General features: G+C 59.5%; 2 protein-coding genes across 31 annotated transcripts in view; both read left to right on the top strand.

Moving 5' to 3' along the window:
* The first annotated feature begins 113 nt into the window (after positions 1-113).
* On the top strand, positions 114-7655 carry ARRDC1 (arrestin domain containing 1). Its single transcript, XM_081593293.1, has 8 exons — positions 114-305; positions 5457-5567; positions 5871-5921; positions 6013-6167; positions 6333-6515; positions 6611-6787; positions 6858-7275; positions 7350-7655. Exons 1-8 carry the CDS (start codon positions 188-190, stop codon positions 7412-7414), a joined length of 1278 nt encoding a protein of 425 aa, XP_081449419.1. The 5' UTR covers positions 114-187; the 3' UTR covers positions 7415-7655.
* Positions 7656-11132: 3477 nt separating this feature from the next.
* EHMT1 (euchromatic histone lysine methyltransferase 1) overlaps positions 11133-15517 on the top strand; it is a 106773-nt gene continuing 102388 nt past the window's right edge. For 29 of the 30 annotated variants that reach the window (XR_014082932.1, XR_014082929.1, XR_014082931.1 and 26 more), the window contains exon 1: positions 11133-11186. Coding sequence is in view for 18 of the 30 variants with exons in the window: in XM_081593204.1 (XP_081449330.1) it covers positions 11166-11186 (21 nt within the window). In the remaining 12 variants the exon portion in view is untranslated. Of the gene's footprint in view, positions 11187-11485; positions 12403-15517 lie in introns of those variants that run through there. The other variant, XM_081593214.1, reaches the window with a different exon arrangement.

The following is a 15517-nucleotide window of genomic DNA, read 5'->3' as shown; positions in this document are numbered from 1 at the left end:
GGGGTGTGAACGTTGGAGGTGCGGGGCGTGGCGACGATGGGGCGTGGCCTGGACGAACGGGGCGTGTCGGGGGTGTGGCTGGTGGGGGCGTGGCTGGCTGGCGGGCGGGGCTGGGAGCGCGGCTGCCGCGGCGCCGGCGGGGCGGGGGCGAAGGAGGCTCGGCGCGGCCGCCCGGCAGGGCCGCGGTATGGGGCGGGTGCAGCTCTTCGAGGTCCGCCTGAACCACGGCCGCGTCGTCTACAGCCCGGGGGAGCCGCTGGTGGGGGCCGTGCGCGTGCGCCTGGCGGCGCCGCTGCCCTTCCGAGGTGGGCGCGGGGTCCGGGGAGGGCCGCACCTGCGGCGGGCGGGCGGCGCCCCGGAACGGCCGAGCGGGCGCGGGGCCCGGGACCTGCGAGGCCGGGGGCGCCAGTCCGGCTACTAGGAGGGCTGCGGGGCCGCCGGGAGGGCGGTGGGCCGCGGGCTGGGAGGCCGGCGCCGGGCAGGGCGGAGCAGGGAAGCCAGGGTGGCCCAGTCCTTCCGCATCTGCCCTTCCTGTCCTTCCGCCAAGGGGCGGCCAGACTCGGGGCCGGGGTTTCGAGCCCATCTGGTTTGCCGAAGGCCACTCTGACCGGGACCCGCGACGCCTCCGACCTGACCTTCCCTGTCGGGTCTCTGATCCATCGCTCCCCGCACCTGCTGGGCCCTCCCCGCGAGCCCGGCCCGTGCTCGCTTTCTCCCCCAGACACTCAGGCAGCCCCCGAGTGTGCGGGTCCCCAGTCGGGCCGCGGGGTACTGCCCACACCCAGCCAGGCCCTGAGGGCTGAGAGGGTCTTGCTGCTCCCCGCGCGCCGCAGGCCCCCGGCCCCATCTGGGACCCAAACCTGAGCCCTCGATCCGGTCTCGCTGTTGGCGCGGACATCTGGGACTTTGAGACCCGGGATCCGGTTGCTTCGGCGGCCCTTGCTAGGGCTCCCTAACGGCGCCGGCCTGGTCTGCTGCCCGAGGTGTGGACGGGGCCCTGTGGGGGGGCCAAACACCCGGGCGGTGGGCGAGGACGCAGCCAGGGGCGGGGCCTCTTTCCTGAGCCCGGCGCCGAGTGTGAGGCTGCATGGTGTGTCCGTCCTGGGGCGCTTCTCTACCTCGGGCTGATTGGCACAGAACTACAGCTGCAGGGGTTTCCTTCTGGACCTCCAAGCTCGGCCCGTGGGGTTGACTGTTCAGCACGTGGGGTGCCCCCTGAGAACAGAGAGCCGCTGTCTTCCTTTCTGGGCAGCTACTGCCTCATCCTGGACAGGTGGGACCCCCCTCCCCATAACCTGTGGCCTCTTTAATGTCTCCACACTTGGAGTTTGGGGTTGGGTTGGTGTGGTTGGCAGGGGCTCCGCGGCTGGAGCATCTTTTCTCTGGGGCACAAGCTGGCGGTGAGAGGTGCGTGCAGCCGGCAGGGCACAGAAAGGAAGGGGCAGGCCTGTGGCCTGAGGACAGACAGACCCTATGAGATCCCACACGGAGCTCTCCACCTGGCCTGCTGATCTGTCGTCCCCTGTAGCTGGGGTCCAGGGCGACCACAGTGGAGGAGTGGCCCGAACTGTGCGGGACTAACCTGGGTTGGGCAGAGCCTCCCAGCCTCCACGTGGGGGTTGGGATGTGGGTAAATGCACAGCTGGGTCGCAGCAGGCTGAGGGAGACCCTGCTGATGGTCCTGACTGTAAGGGTGCTCCCAGAGCCCCGGGACAGGGAGGAGTGGGTGGCCTCGGGCCAGAGAGGGTTTTATTCAGGCTGCCCCCCAGGGGTAGAGGGGATGCCCTCTGGCCGGGCCTAGGGGTGAGAGAGGAAAGACTGTGGTTTTTTTAATTTTAATTTTTTGTATTTATTTGTGGTGGTGCTGGGTCTTCACTGCTGCACGGGCTTTTCTCTGCTTGTGGCGAGCAGGGGTGCTTTCTAGCTGCAGTGCTCCGGCTTCTCCCGGCAGTGGCTTCTCTTGTTGAAGAGTGCAGGCTCAGGGAGCACGGGCTTCAGTAGTGGCAGCTCTTGGCCTCTAGAGCACAGGCTTGGTAGTTGCGGTGCGCAGGCTGAGTTGCTCTGAGGCATGTGGGATCTTCCTGGATCAGGCGTGGAACCCTTGTCTCCTGCATTTGCAGGCGAGTTCTTCACCAAATGAGCCACCAGGGAAGCCCCCAGGGTTTTTTTTAACTTTCACTCAAAAGATGCTTGTTGAACTCCTGCATCCATAGGAGCAGGATCCTTAGGATTTCCATCCTAAAGGAAATCATCATAAAGGAAATCAGTCCTGAATATTCATTGGAAGGACTGATGTTGAAGCTGAAACTCCAATACTTTGGCCACCTCATGCGAAGAGCTGACTCATTGGAAAAGACCCTGATGCTGGGAAAGATTGAAGGCAGGAGAAGAAGGGGACAACAGAGGATGAGATGGTTGGATGGCATCACAGACTCAATGGACATGGGTTTGAGTAAACTCTGGGAGATGGTGATGGACCGGGAAGCCGGGTGTGCTGCGGTCCAGGGGTCGCAAAGAGTCGGACACGACTGAGCGAATGAACTGAACTGAGCTCCTGCAACCAGCCAGTGATGCAACAGGGAGGCCCCCAGCAGGACATGGAGGCTGGGAGGCAGCAGGCCTCTAAGCACTTGCCTGAGGAGAGTCAGTGATGATCTGCAGTCAGCCCTGGGAGCTGATGTGGAAGAGAGCTGGGGAAGAAGATACTTTCCTGGAGCCTGGGTCCAGCCCAGTCGGAGGGTCAGGCCGGGGGTCAGGCAGCGCTGCCCTGTGTCCTGCTCTTGACAAGGGAGGGTGATGCCTGGATGACAGCAGCAGCCAGCCCCTGGCTCTGGCGATTCACTGGGCTCTCACCCTGGGCCAGAGGCCTTTCCCACTTCCCAAGGACCAACCCATGAGTCCTGGCAACACTGGGAGGTGGGCGTCGTCATTCCTCTCATGTTACGTATTTGCTGTGGTGAGAGGATGCTGCAGAAGCTGCGCCACCCCAGGTCCACGGGAGCTGGCAGAGGTGGGGACACGCAGAGATCTTCATGGTCAGTCGCAGGTGGTGCCTAGGAGGAGGGCTGCTGGACAGGTGAGCGTGCTGGCTCAAGAAGTTCCAGAAGTCACTCTGGCACAGGATCCATGTGACGGTTCTCCTTGGAGGACCGAGGAGACCTGCAGTTCCCTGTGCATCTCGACTGCTCCCCTGCGGAGGAGAGCATGCAGAGGGATGGGCCGTCTGACTCCAGGCTGGTGATAGCTCACGCAGGCAGGGTCCCTGAAGGGGTCTCAGCCTGATTGCAGAAGAGGCCATGGCACGATCATTGGGAAGGTTAAACAGTCAGGCCTGCCTGGAATAACCAAGGGTCGGTCTGTTTTTCTGGGGCCAGGTGCCACCGTGGCTTGTTCACCTTAATTCTGGAGCCGGGTTCTGGCTGAGCGCGTGCCTGGTTTAGCCACCCTGCTGTTGGACCTGCAGGCTGTGCCTAGATGGTTTGCTGTTATGAGGAGTGTTGCTGGAGGCTCCTGAGTAAACAGGGTGGGATTCTAGGGGGAACTGCTGGACCCCTGGAACCTGTGTGTAAAATTCGCACAGATCTGTTGACTTTGTCTCCAGGTCCTCGTGTCAGCTGACAGTCTGACTGCCATAAGCAAGGGTCTATCTTTGTGTTAATACCTGCTTGTAACATGTCAAACAACATTTGCCAACCTGGTGGGTTCAAATGGTAAGTCATCTGAGTTTTCTTGAATTCTAGTGAGGTTAGACAGCTATTCCTTTATCTGCTGCTATGCGGCAGTCATCCCAAGTAACAAATCACCCCTAAACTAAGTGGTTTAAAGCAACCATTTTGTTTTAACTCACGCTGTTGTGAGTCAGGATTTTGGGCAGAAGTCTGCAGGGTGGTTCTTCAGCTCCATGTCCATCCACTGGGCTCACTTGACAGTGCCCGGCTGGCACCGGGCCAGCCTAGGGACCGCTGCACTTCTTCCAGCATATTCTGTTGTTGCCAGCGTTCCCAGGGCAGCCTGATAGGGGGAGGGCACGCCCTCTCCACGGAGAGTTTCAAGTAGTGTAGTGTCTGGGCTCCACTAGGGCATCTTCCAGTCAGCCTTCCGGTGCGGCTTCTCCTTTTCTGTCTGTTCCCCGCCGTGTCCCCTGGGCTGTGCTGGTCTGTAGGAGCGCTGCTGGTGTGCGGACTTCCAGTGTGGGAACAGTCCCAGGTCCGGCCCTCGGAGGGGATGGCTGGCGGAGCAGAGATGAGGAATTAAGGCTGAGGTCCTGGTGGTGACGCTGGCTGGCATGGAGGCTGAGGCCAGTCACTGGCAGTGCCAACGGGGTGGAGGGGGAGCCAGGGGTTCGTGGAGGGTAGCCCAGCGCACTGTGGGTGACCCGCAGGAGGCCTGTCCCCTGTCAGCAAGGTGGGGCCCCCCTGGGGAGCTGGGTACAGAGCCGGTGCTGCTGCCTCCCCCACCCTGGGCACTCGAGACGCCGCCTTCTGCCTGGCGGTTCTCAAGAAGGTATCAGATTCCGAGTCGCCTTCCTTCACTAATCCCTCAAGTCAGGGGAGGAAGGGCGGCTGGCAGGCAGGCTAAACCTTTGGTCTTGACTCAGCTTGCAGGGAGAGGAAGGAAAGGAGGGAGCCACGGGGTTACCTGTCACTGAGTCCCCACCCCTCAGCCTGCAGGCCTCCAGCTGTGGTGTCCCCTCTGGTGACCAGCCTCGGCGGGGGCCGGTCCAGCCACGGCCTTCCAACTGCAGTAGTGGGCTCTGGACCGAGCAGTTCGAGTTCCTGAGCACGGCCTGGACAGCGGCAGTGACCTGCTGCCTGGTTCCTGTCTACGGGCTTCCCCTGGGAGCAGGGGAAAGGCCCAGCCACCTCAATGCAGAAATCAGCGCTCCTGGGCAGTTCTGGCCCAGGAGCCAAGGTGTCCCCACCCTCTGGCGTGCCAGACTGCTGGTCTCCTATTTTCTCAGGCGGGTCTGACCACATTCCTGCTGCATGAGGGCTAATAGGTAGCTTCCTGGTGCCTGGAGGGGTGACTCCCAGCCTAACTGACACGCCTGTCTGGCAGCAGGAAGGTGGGCTTGAAGGTCAGCTGCCCCACCCGCCTCTGTTCACCTACAGTTTCCTAAGCTTCCCCTGTAGGGAAGGGGGTTTTCTTGGGTCTGGTGCGGAGTCAAGGGGCTGGGGTTTGCCCAGGGGTCATCTTGGTGACCGTCGCGGCCTTCCCGTTCTGGACTGCAGGACGGGTGGAGCTCTGCGCCTCAGCACCCTGGCTCTGTGGGAGCACCTCGGGATGTGGGAGAGGCAAGCGGTGTCCTCTGGAGGGCAGCTGGCTGTGCGCTGGCCTGCCCGGAGCCTAGTTGGGTGATCCTGGGTCCCGTCAGTCCTGCCTGAATGCCTGTGCTGGGGCCAGGGAGGGGCCAAAGCCAGCACCTGCCTGGGACTCACACTGTCCCCGCCTTGCAGCCATCCGCGTGACCTGCACGGGGTCCTGCAGGGTCTCCAACAAGGCCAACGACTCGGCCTGGGTGGTGGAGGAGAGCTACTTCAACAGTGCTCTGTCTCTGGCCGACAAGGGTGAGTCTGGGAACCCACCCTCACCTCCTCCCACTGAGACGGGGGTCTGTCGGTCCCCCTACTTTCCCACCTGCCTCTGGTCTCCCCATGCTGGCCTGCCCTCTCCCAGGGTTTCGCTCTGTGGCAGGAACAGGGTACTCCCTGCTGGGGGCTGGGGACTGAAGGGGGCCAGGGACTGAAGGGGGCCAGTTGCTCCTGGGTTTGGATGGGTGCAGTGGGAGCTTGTCGGCTGCAGGGCCTGCTTCTGCCCTGGGCCCTGTGATGGCGCCTTGTCCCCTCTCCCCACCTCTCTTGTGTCCTCAGGGAGCCTGCCTGCTGGAGAGCACAGCTTCCCCTTCCAGTTCCTGCTTCCTGGTGAGAGCCCGGCCCGGCCCGGCGGTGGCAGTTGGTGAGTGCAGGTGGGAGGTTGGGGACAGTGGGACCTCAGTCCCTGCTCTCTCTCCAGCCACGGCTCCCACGTCCTTTGAGGGCCCTTTCGGGAAGATTGTCCACCAGGTACGGGCCACCATCGACACACCACGTTTTTCCAAGGATCACCAGTGCAGCCGCGTGTTCTACATCTTGAGCCCCCTGAACCTGAACAGCATCCCAGACATCGAGGTGAGCCTGGGGCAGTGGCCTCCCAGGTGGCTCCCACCCTAGTCTGATGCCCTGTCCCCAGCACAGGTGAGGTGGCCTGTGGAAGCAGCAGCCTCAGTTCTGAGCTGACCCCGGGGATCCTGCCTGCCCACACCCGCCAAACCCCTTCCCTGCTCTCCTCCCAAGCAACCCAATGTGGCTTCCACCACCAAGAAGTTCTCCTACAAGCTGGTGAAGACGGGCAGTGTGGTCCTCACAGCTAGCACCGACCTCCGAGGCTACGTGGTAGGGCAGGTGCTGCGGCTGCAGGCGGACATTGAGAACCAGTCAGGCAAGGACACCAGCCCGGTGGTGGCCAGTCTGCTGCAGGTCAGCGTCCCCGTGGCTGCTGGGCCCCGTCCCCATGGGGCAGAGGAGGGGCGGGTGGCTGGCCTGCCCAGGCTCACAGGCTGTCCCTTTCCCAGAAAGTGTCCTACAAGGCCAAACGCTGGATTTATGATGTGCGGACCATCGCCGAGGTGGAGGGGGCCGGCGTCAAGGCCTGGCGGCGGGCTCAGTGGCAGGAGCAGGTCCTGGTGCCCGCCCTGCCCCAGTCCGCCCTGCCAGGCTGCAGCCTCATCCACGTGGACTACTATCTGCAGGTGGTAGGGGTCAAGGGTGGGGTGGGAGGAGGGACCGCGGCCTGGCTCCTCATGTGCGCAACCTCCCTAGGTCTCCCTGAAACAACCAGAAGCTATCGTGACGCTCCCTGTCTTCATCGGCAACATCGCTGTGAACCACGTCCCACTGAGCCCCCGGCCAGGCCCAGGCCTGGTGGTGCCCTCAGCACCACCCCAGGAGGAGGCGGAGGCTGTGGCCAGTGGCCCCCACTTCTTCTCGGATCCTGTCTCTCTCTCCACCAAGAGCCACTCCCAGCAGCAGCAGCCGCCTGCAGCCCTTGGCTCTGTGCCTGGCGCCCCGGAACCCCGTCCTCAGGATGGCAGCCCCGCCCCTCACCCTCTGCCCCCTCCCTTGTGCATCTCCACAGGTGCCACCGTGCCCTACTTTGCAGAGGGTTCTGGAGGTCCGGTGCCCACCTCCAGCACCCTGATCCTCCCCCCGGAGTACAGCTCGTGGGGCTACCCCTATGGTGAGTGGGGGCCCTGGGGCCTGGCGGGGAGGGAGGCCCACGGGCCCCATGCAGACCTGGCTGTCTCCCTGCAGAGGCCCCGCCATCCTATGAGCAGAGCTGTGGTGGTGTGGACCCTGGCTTGACTCCGGGGAGCTGACCCCATGCCACCTCCTCGGGATGGGCGGACCTCTGCCCTGGGACTGGGCTCCCAGGACCTCGTGCCTTCACCCCTGGCCTGGCCCGGCCCACTCAGGACTTGCCGCTGCCTGCTCTTCCCGCGGCCTCTACCTCCGGACCAGCCTCTGCCCCGGCCAGCCTCCTCAGCTCCCCAGCAGTCGGCCTCTCCCAGGGGGTTGGGGCCTAGAGAGACGCGGTGTAAATAAAGTGCTTCATTTGTAGAGCTGGGCACAGTGGCCTGTTGGGGCCCTCCTCTGCGGGGTCTGTGTTCCCCCCCCAGTACCGGGTATTGAGCTTCCCAGGTGGCGCTAGTGGTAAAGAACCACCTGCCAATGCAGGAGATGCAAAGAGACCATGGGTTTGATCCCTCGGTTGGGAAGATCTCCTAGAGGAGGGAATGGCAACGCATTCCAGTATTCTTGCCTGGCGATTCCCATGGACATAGGGGCCTGGTGGTCTAGTCTATAGGGTCGTGAAGAATTGGCTCGCCCGGACCTGGGGGGATGCCCAGCCCCTCCCACTGGACACGCCCCTCTCACACCCCGCCCCTCCCACTGGACACGCCCACCCGCCTACCCATGTAGGACACGCCCCTCTCATCACCATGCCCCTCCCCTGGACACGCCCACCCGCCTTTCCATGCAGGACTCGCCCCTCCTTGGCCCCGCCCTCGCCCTCCGTAACCCCTCCTTTCCTCTCTGGTTCACTTGTGCTTCCGGGCGTCTTGGTCCGGACGGTGGCTGTTGGTCGCTTCGGACTAAGCAGCAGTGGCGATTAACAAGGGCTGGGGCTGGCGTTTGGCCTCTTGGTTCTGCTTCAGGATGTGACTTCAGAGGCAGCTTGCATGTCAGGAGCCTCAGCGTTAACTTAAATAGGCCTTGTGATAAGGCGAGAAGGCCACCTGTGTCCCATTTTGTTAGCACCAGTCACTCCAGGCAATACAGTTTAGACCTCGTGCGCCAGAGGAAATTCAGTCAGGGTGAGGCTTCCCCAAGTCCCTTGCCCTTGCCCTCAAAATCTGTCCCTGTTGTCACCGCGGCCACGTCTACTTTGGAGGAGTTCAGCTTCTCGACTCCCATTCGTGTGTGAACACACAAGCCCGCTCCCGAGGTCTGCAAAGGACTGTCGTCTAGGACGCAAGGAACCCAGGAACAAATAAGGCAGGGTTTCCCAAAGGGGCATTTTGCAGAGTTCCAGAGTGGCCGTAAAAGTCCTGCAGGGCCAGGATCCTGGTGTGCTTTGGGAGACCCTGGAGGTGGTGTTATGACGACAGGTTCAAATTCCAGCTCTGCCATATGGTGAAGGAGTCACTTTGGCTAGGTGTGTCAGTTAACTTTATGATAAGCTCATGGGACTATAAGGGGACAAGTCAAGTGCTCCCCACCCTACCCCCCCAACATGAGAGAAGTTTATTTCTTGCACATTTAATAGTCTGGAGATGGCATAGCTGTCATTCTCAAGTCGAGGGTGACACCTTTGGGTTTAGGCTGGCAGTTCTATCATCCAGGTTACCAGGCTTGCACCTCGCACTTTCTGGGGGACAGTAGTATCACTTTTGCAAATGCCATTGGCCACCCTACCTGGAAATGTGCAGGCAGCCATGTACCCTAAAACTTGACTTTACCATTTGTGGGACAAGGAGAAGATGGATACTGGAGAAAAGCACAAATCATGCTTCAAGCAGGATAACCTGTGAAACATCTAGAAGCAGCAGCCTCACAGTCGAACCTGCCTGTTTCAAATTCCATCTCTGATTCTCGACAGTTGTATAACCTGGAAGGCACCCTCCCACTCCCTTTTATTTTGCTGACAAGACCGTGGATAAAAATGACGACCACCTCAGGACTGACCTGATAGTCACAGGGACAACACATAATGCGTCATCAGTGAGCAGGGATAATACCAGCAAAGGGTGGGTTGGGCTGACCGTGCAAAATGGGAGCATTGCCTACTTCTGACACATTCATTTACCATCGATATTTGCCTAGTAAAAGACTTTTTTCCACATCTTAACTCTTTTATTCTTTCAACAAATATTTATTTTGTCTCCTGCATGCCAAACATTGTTCTAGGTACTAGGGCACACAAAACAAAAATCCCTGACCTTTTGGACTTGAATTCTAGTGGGGAAGACAGACAATATGGCAATGAAATGCTATGGAGTAAAATAAGACAAGAAGTTTTGGGGTGCAGTAGTATTTTTAAGTAGGGGCAAGGATACACTTCCCTGAAGAGGTGGTAGTAAGACCTAAGGATTGTCAAGAAGTGAGCCACAGATACCTGAGAGAAGAGTGTTTCAGAGAAGGGGCAGACTAGGGCTCAAGGCAGGAGTGGAAAGGAGATGGTGCCAGAGAGGCAGGTGTAGGCGAAGGCTAGCTTGGCTGTGCAGGCCAGAGGACAACTCCTGAGCCTCCTCTCCTGAGGCTCCAGACAGAGCTTGGGGGTCCCGGCCTGTCAGAAGTTGACTGAGGTTGCCCCCCACCCCCTAAACCTGGGGAAGGTTTCCTTGGTACTTAGGGTCGTCCACTGCCTCCTCTGCAGCTGTGGGCACTCTCAGGGCCAGATTTCCACGAGACTGAACCCTCACAGGCCTGAGGCCCAGACTCAGATTATCTTCCGACTTGGGACCTCCTCAGTTCCTGTCGTGAAGACCGGCCAGAGAACCGCAATTTCAGTCTATGCTTCTTCTCTCAACTCCCAGGGGATGGAAGAAACAGGTGGAGCCATGCGGAGTGGGTGGCCCAGGCCAGTTTGTGTGGTGCTGTCCAGTGAAGGCTGCTTGGGTGCGCAGGAAAGGTCTCACTCTGTGCATAACTGGGTGGCCTGCAGGAAGGCTGGGGTGATCCGAGAGGCTGCCCAACTGGGGCCACCTCCGAACTGGAGCATCCCAGTCCCTTTGTACAAGCCAGGCATTTTCCTTAATCAGAGCGCCCTCCAAAGAGACAATCCCCCCACAGTGGGACACAGCCCATTCCTGCCCATACTTCCCAAACAGGACACTGTCCCCAACCAAAGCGCAGCCGTCTACGGGGCATCTTCCTGAATCAGAGCATCCTCCCCACAGTCCGGAAATGCCCCCGGCCGAGCACCCCGGCGCAAGGGCATTCACACTAACTGAGACGCCTCCCCCAAGGCAGCACCGCCAACGGGGGCAGCCCTCCCGAGGGGGGCTTCACCCCTCCCGCTCAGGACCGCCTTCTCAGTCAGGACAGGCGCGCCCCACCACCGGAGCACCCCCAGCCCGGAGCCGGGCCCTTCTCCCTAACCGGACGCAGCCGCAACGGGGGCACCCCTCCCACCCGGGCACAACCCCCCGCGCGGGCACCGCCCTAGGACGCAAGCCGGGGTCCGCCTTCTACGAAGGCCGACGGAACCGATGTGTGTCCGGGGTGAGAGGTCAGGGGTCCTTCCGCACCCCGGCCGGCCCGCCAGAGCGCCTACGCAGAAGGAGAGGGGACCGCGCGGGCAGGAGGACCTCGACGGCCCGGCGTCCGGAGCCGCGCCGACCCCGGAAGCCCGCCGCGCGCGGTCCCGCCCCCGCGGCCGCCGTCCACCCGGTTCCGGCCCGCACAGGCCCGCGCTGCGGACGCCGCTCCCGGCCCGCAGTGCGCAGGCGCGGGGCCGCGCGCAGGCGCAGACGCGGGCGGCCAGCCCCGCCCCGCCCCGGGCCGCGAGGAGCGGGCGGGGCGATGGCGCGCGGGAGGGGCGGGGCCACGCTGCGGGCCCGGGCCATGGCCGCCGCCGATGCCGAGGTGAGGAGCGGGCCGGCGGCGAGCGCGGGCGGCGCGGGCGCGGCGGGAGCGGCGCGGGCCGGCGGGCCGGGCGCGGCGGGCGCGCGGGCGGGGGCGCGGGCGGGCACGGGGCGCGCGGGCGGGCGCCTCCCCGCCGCCGCCGCCGCGCCTCAGGCCGAGGCCGGGCCGAGGCGGCCGGGCGGCCGGGCCGCGCTGCTTGGGGCGCGCTTTGTGCGGGCGGGCGGGCGGCGAGGGGCGCGCGCGGGCGGGGCGGGGGCGCGGGGAGGGCCGCCGCCCCGCGCGCCGCGACCCCGGGCCTCGGGCAGCGACCGGGAGCTCCGCGGGAGGGGCGGAAGACAAAAGGGAAAGTGGGGCGAGCCCGCCAAGTTGGCGGCGCGGGCGACGCGAAGCCGTGCGCTCCCGGCGCCGCTCCTGCGCCCGCTGACCTTTCACTTTGTTCCGGAGAGGATGGCTGGGTCTTGCAGGAAAAGTTGGCCGGGCCGGCGCTCTTCTCCCCGGACAAAGCTGCCGGCTCCGTGGCTGTCAGGAGTACGGTCGCACGACTTCGGTTTATTTCCAGGCAGACCGCTCACGCGGGCTTTGGATGTAAAAAGTTGTCCTTTCTTTGTTAATGTTTCTGGCCTCCCCTTTGCTCGCTCTCGAGAAGAGTTTTCCGTGGCTCGTGGCAGCAGAGAAAGCAAACTCTTGTGAGATGGGCCACTAGCTTCCCGCAGAAGGGAGAAGCCGGCGGGAGGCGGTGTGCCTGGGGAAAGGCAGGAACGGCGCTCTCCGGGCTGACACGAGGGACCAGTTTGGAAGAAAGTGATGACCCAGCAGTTTTTCTGTGGAATTACTCCAGGTTTTCTGTGTAGTAATAACTGCGGGGACTTGTAAAGATCACAAAGCCAAGGTGTGTGATAAGACCCCGTTACAGTAACCTGGTGTGTAGGACCTGTACTTTTACCCGGGTAACGCACAGTCTTTAACGTTTCTTTATTTCTCTCTTGCATTTTGGGGGGGTATGGTTGTAAGTAAACTGAGAACGTGCAAGAAAGTTCTTGAGTTCAACGTGAAGAGTATGTGTTAGCACCTGCAACACTCAAGGAGTGTATTAGGCTGAGCAAAACGGAAAAGGTGGATTAGATAACTGCCAGTCACTTGTAGGAGAGAAGATGAGCAGTGATCACAGTACCGCTTACTGAGCATCTTCTGGGTCCCAGGCCCTCCAGGCCCGTAGGTGAGTCCCCTCCTGCAGCTTTCTCTGCTCTGTGCAGCAGGCGCTGCCATTTCCTGTTTAACTGACGTGGGAAACGAGGTTTGGGAGCGATTGGGTGACTCGGCCCAGCCAGTTATCAAGTTAGCGGTTGTTTGGTGTCTGGCACATAGTAGGTTTTTAATAAATAATTGATGAACACATTGCCGCAGACGTCACTGACTCCACAGGCAGCCTTGACTAGAGGGCTGGCGTGAGCCAGTGGCACTGACAGCCTGTGTTTCCTAAGCCCTTACCTGTGTCCAACCCTGCCTTAGCTGCGTGAATTCCCTCATTCAAGTCTGACAGCCGTTTTTGAGGTGGGTACGGTTACATCCCCGTTTGCACAGTAGGGAACAGGCACAGTGAGGCCCCAGGTTACAGGACTTGTGCAGAAGATGGATGCAGTGGTCTGGCTGCAGAGCCCCTTGAGCTGTATCTGTGGTGGTCTTTAAGCTGATGGAAGCTCTGGGCTTCGGTGGGTCAGTGTTTATTATGGAGGTGCACGTTACGGTGGGGAGGGACTCCTGGACAGCGGCTAGGCATGGAGTCAAGCGTTGCCACTAAATCAGGGAAATGGTTACTGTGTTAGGGTTCTCTAATGGTCAAATGATTAAACCGAAAAGTGGACATTAGAAATTTATCTGACCGCATATTTGCTTTTTCTTCTTTCCTCGACCTAGAAAGAGGTCACCACTTTTTCACACTGAAGCGAGGTCCCTGTTTTGTGGATTTTGAAATGCGCTTTTGGAATGCGTCTTCCGTTTTGTGGATTACTGAGTGGGGGCTCCTTCGATTTAGTGTGTGTTCAGGGTCACCTCAGGCTTTTGACCCAGCAGGATGCTACCTTTCAGCAGGAGGGCCTTCCCAGGAAAATCCTCTGCATTTCTAGCAGGGTGGCTTCTGTGTGTCTCTTCTGTGTTGCTTAAGAGACATGCACATGCGCGTGGCTGAAAGTCAGGTAGTGCCTGAAGGTGGTAAAGGGGCTGAGTCTTCTCTAGAGGCAGCAGCCCCTTGACTCTTTAGCATTTACCTTACGGGGCTTCCCTGGTGGCTCAACTGGTAAAGAATCTGCCTGCAATGTGGGAGGCTTGGGTTTGATCCCTGGGTTGGGAAGGGAGAAGGGAATGGCGATTTTCTGGCCTGGAGAGTTCTGGTTCGCAGAGAGTTGGACACGACTGAGCGATTTTCACTTTCACTTTGTGTTACTAAACAGTACGCTCGTGCTGTCTTATCCTCATTCACCAGTTTTAGGGGTTCTCTGCTGGCTCCCGCTAGGGTTTCAGTTTTCGTCTGCTCGCTCTCGTTTGGGCAGCGCGCAGGCGTGGTTAACTCCGTGTCAGGACCTCCGTCAGTCTGCTCCGGTGGTTACTGTGCCTTGCCGAGCTGGACAGTGGACCACATACAATTTGATTTCTTGCCTTGTCCAGACATTTTTATTTCCCTGAAATTAATAATCGTTTTGTTTTTCATTTGCCTGATTCCCTTTGAATCTCGGAATAATGTTCCCGCACCTTTCATTCTGTAAAGTGTTCCTTAATTTAATTTTCCCCCACAGCCTTGTCAGCTCCCCAGCTGGTGCCACCGTGCTCCTCAGGCCCCTGGCCCAGATGAAGGCCCTGTTTTCTGGGCCTGCATGCTGCCACCCTGGCGGTCCTGCCCGCTTCCTTGCCTCTGACACTCCCTGTGTGCCTGCTTTTTTGGGGTGGCGGTAAGCAGTCTTCAGTAGCTTCCCAGTAGTTTGCTGGGACCAAGACTTGGGGACCTGCACGTCTGAAAATGTTTTCATTCTTCCACCACACTTAAAGAATAAGTTTGGCTGGGCTTGGCATTTTGGTGTCTCATAGTCTTTGTTGTTGCTATTGAGAACTCTATAGTTTGATTCTTTTTTCTTGGTTGCACCGTATGGCTTGTGGGAGTTTAGTTCCCCCACCAGGAACTGCACCCACGTCCTCCACGGTGGGAGCGTGGGGTCCTAACCGCTGGACTGCCGGGGGGATGCGCCAGCCTGATTGTTAATTGTTCGTGAGCGTATCCCCACATCAAACTTTGAGGGTCTTTGCGTCCTTGATTTTCCTAATTTTCATGAAACGCCTTCATCGTAGCACTCTTTCAGTTATCCTGCAGGGTGCTCAGTAGCCCTGGAATCTGGGGATTGAGGCCCTTAAATTTATAGGGAGTTCTGGTATTATGTGTTGGCGATAGTTCGCTACCAGCTTCTCTTTTTCCAGTTTCTTTGAATGTTGGACTTCCTGTACTTAATATTCTAATTTTTAAAATCTTTTCGTCATATCTTGATCTTTTTGTTCTTTTTGAGAGTATTTTTGATAATTTTCCAATTTGTTAAAAAATTTTAACTTCTTTCATATTACCATGTTCTTTACTGTTTTTTTGTTCCTTTTTAAATGCCTCCTGTTCTTGTTTTATGTATACAGCATCTTTGCTTATCTCTTAATTTTAGCTTTTAAAGCTATAGTTAAAATTTTGAAAACTAAAAAAATGTTTGTTTCCTGCACGTTTTCTGTTTCCTGTGCATTCCTCTTTGTTGTTATGTCTTTTGGTTTCTTTCTTTCATCCTGGAAACCCTTCTTCCAGTGTCTGCTGCTCCTTGGCTGTTTATTCATCCTTATGAATAAAATACTGAAAATGGAAAACTGAGTGTACGGGGGGCTTGTTTCCTTGTTGCTTTCACTGGAGGGTGATGACTAACGTTTCTTGTTGGCTCGTCTCCAGGTGTTACTGTCCTCTGGTTTAGTTTCCTTAGAGAGGGAGCCTTCTGTCTGCCTGGTTGGATGGATGTTGGAGCCAGTTTGAGGGACACGGAGGCAGGGAGGGCTTCCTTTGCCTGATCCCCCTGCTTTCCCTGAGGTGCCCACTGCTGCCTTTCTTTGTGCCACTCACCCCAAGTGTGGGACATTCTGGTGCCTGGTAGCTGGGCAGAGGGGCTGGGGACCTTGCTTGGAGCTTTGCACCGCACCCCTTCGCAGACCCTCTCCGCAGCTCCGCCGGCCAGCCTGCCCCTCGGCAGTGGCCCCTTCCTCGGTTTCCCCTTGCTCTGCTCTGTGGGGTGACTCACGTCCCTTTCGCCTGCGTCTTCCTA

Source organism: Giraffa tippelskirchi, chromosome 4 (assembly GCF_054371585.1).
Source record: "Giraffa tippelskirchi isolate mGirTip1 chromosome 4, T2T-mGirTip1v1.2.pri, whole genome shotgun sequence".
Taxonomy (NCBI): Eukaryota; Metazoa; Chordata; class Mammalia; order Artiodactyla; family Giraffidae; genus Giraffa; species Giraffa tippelskirchi.
Note: the sequence above shows the minus strand (reverse complement) of the source record. Positions and strands in the feature narration are given on the sequence as shown.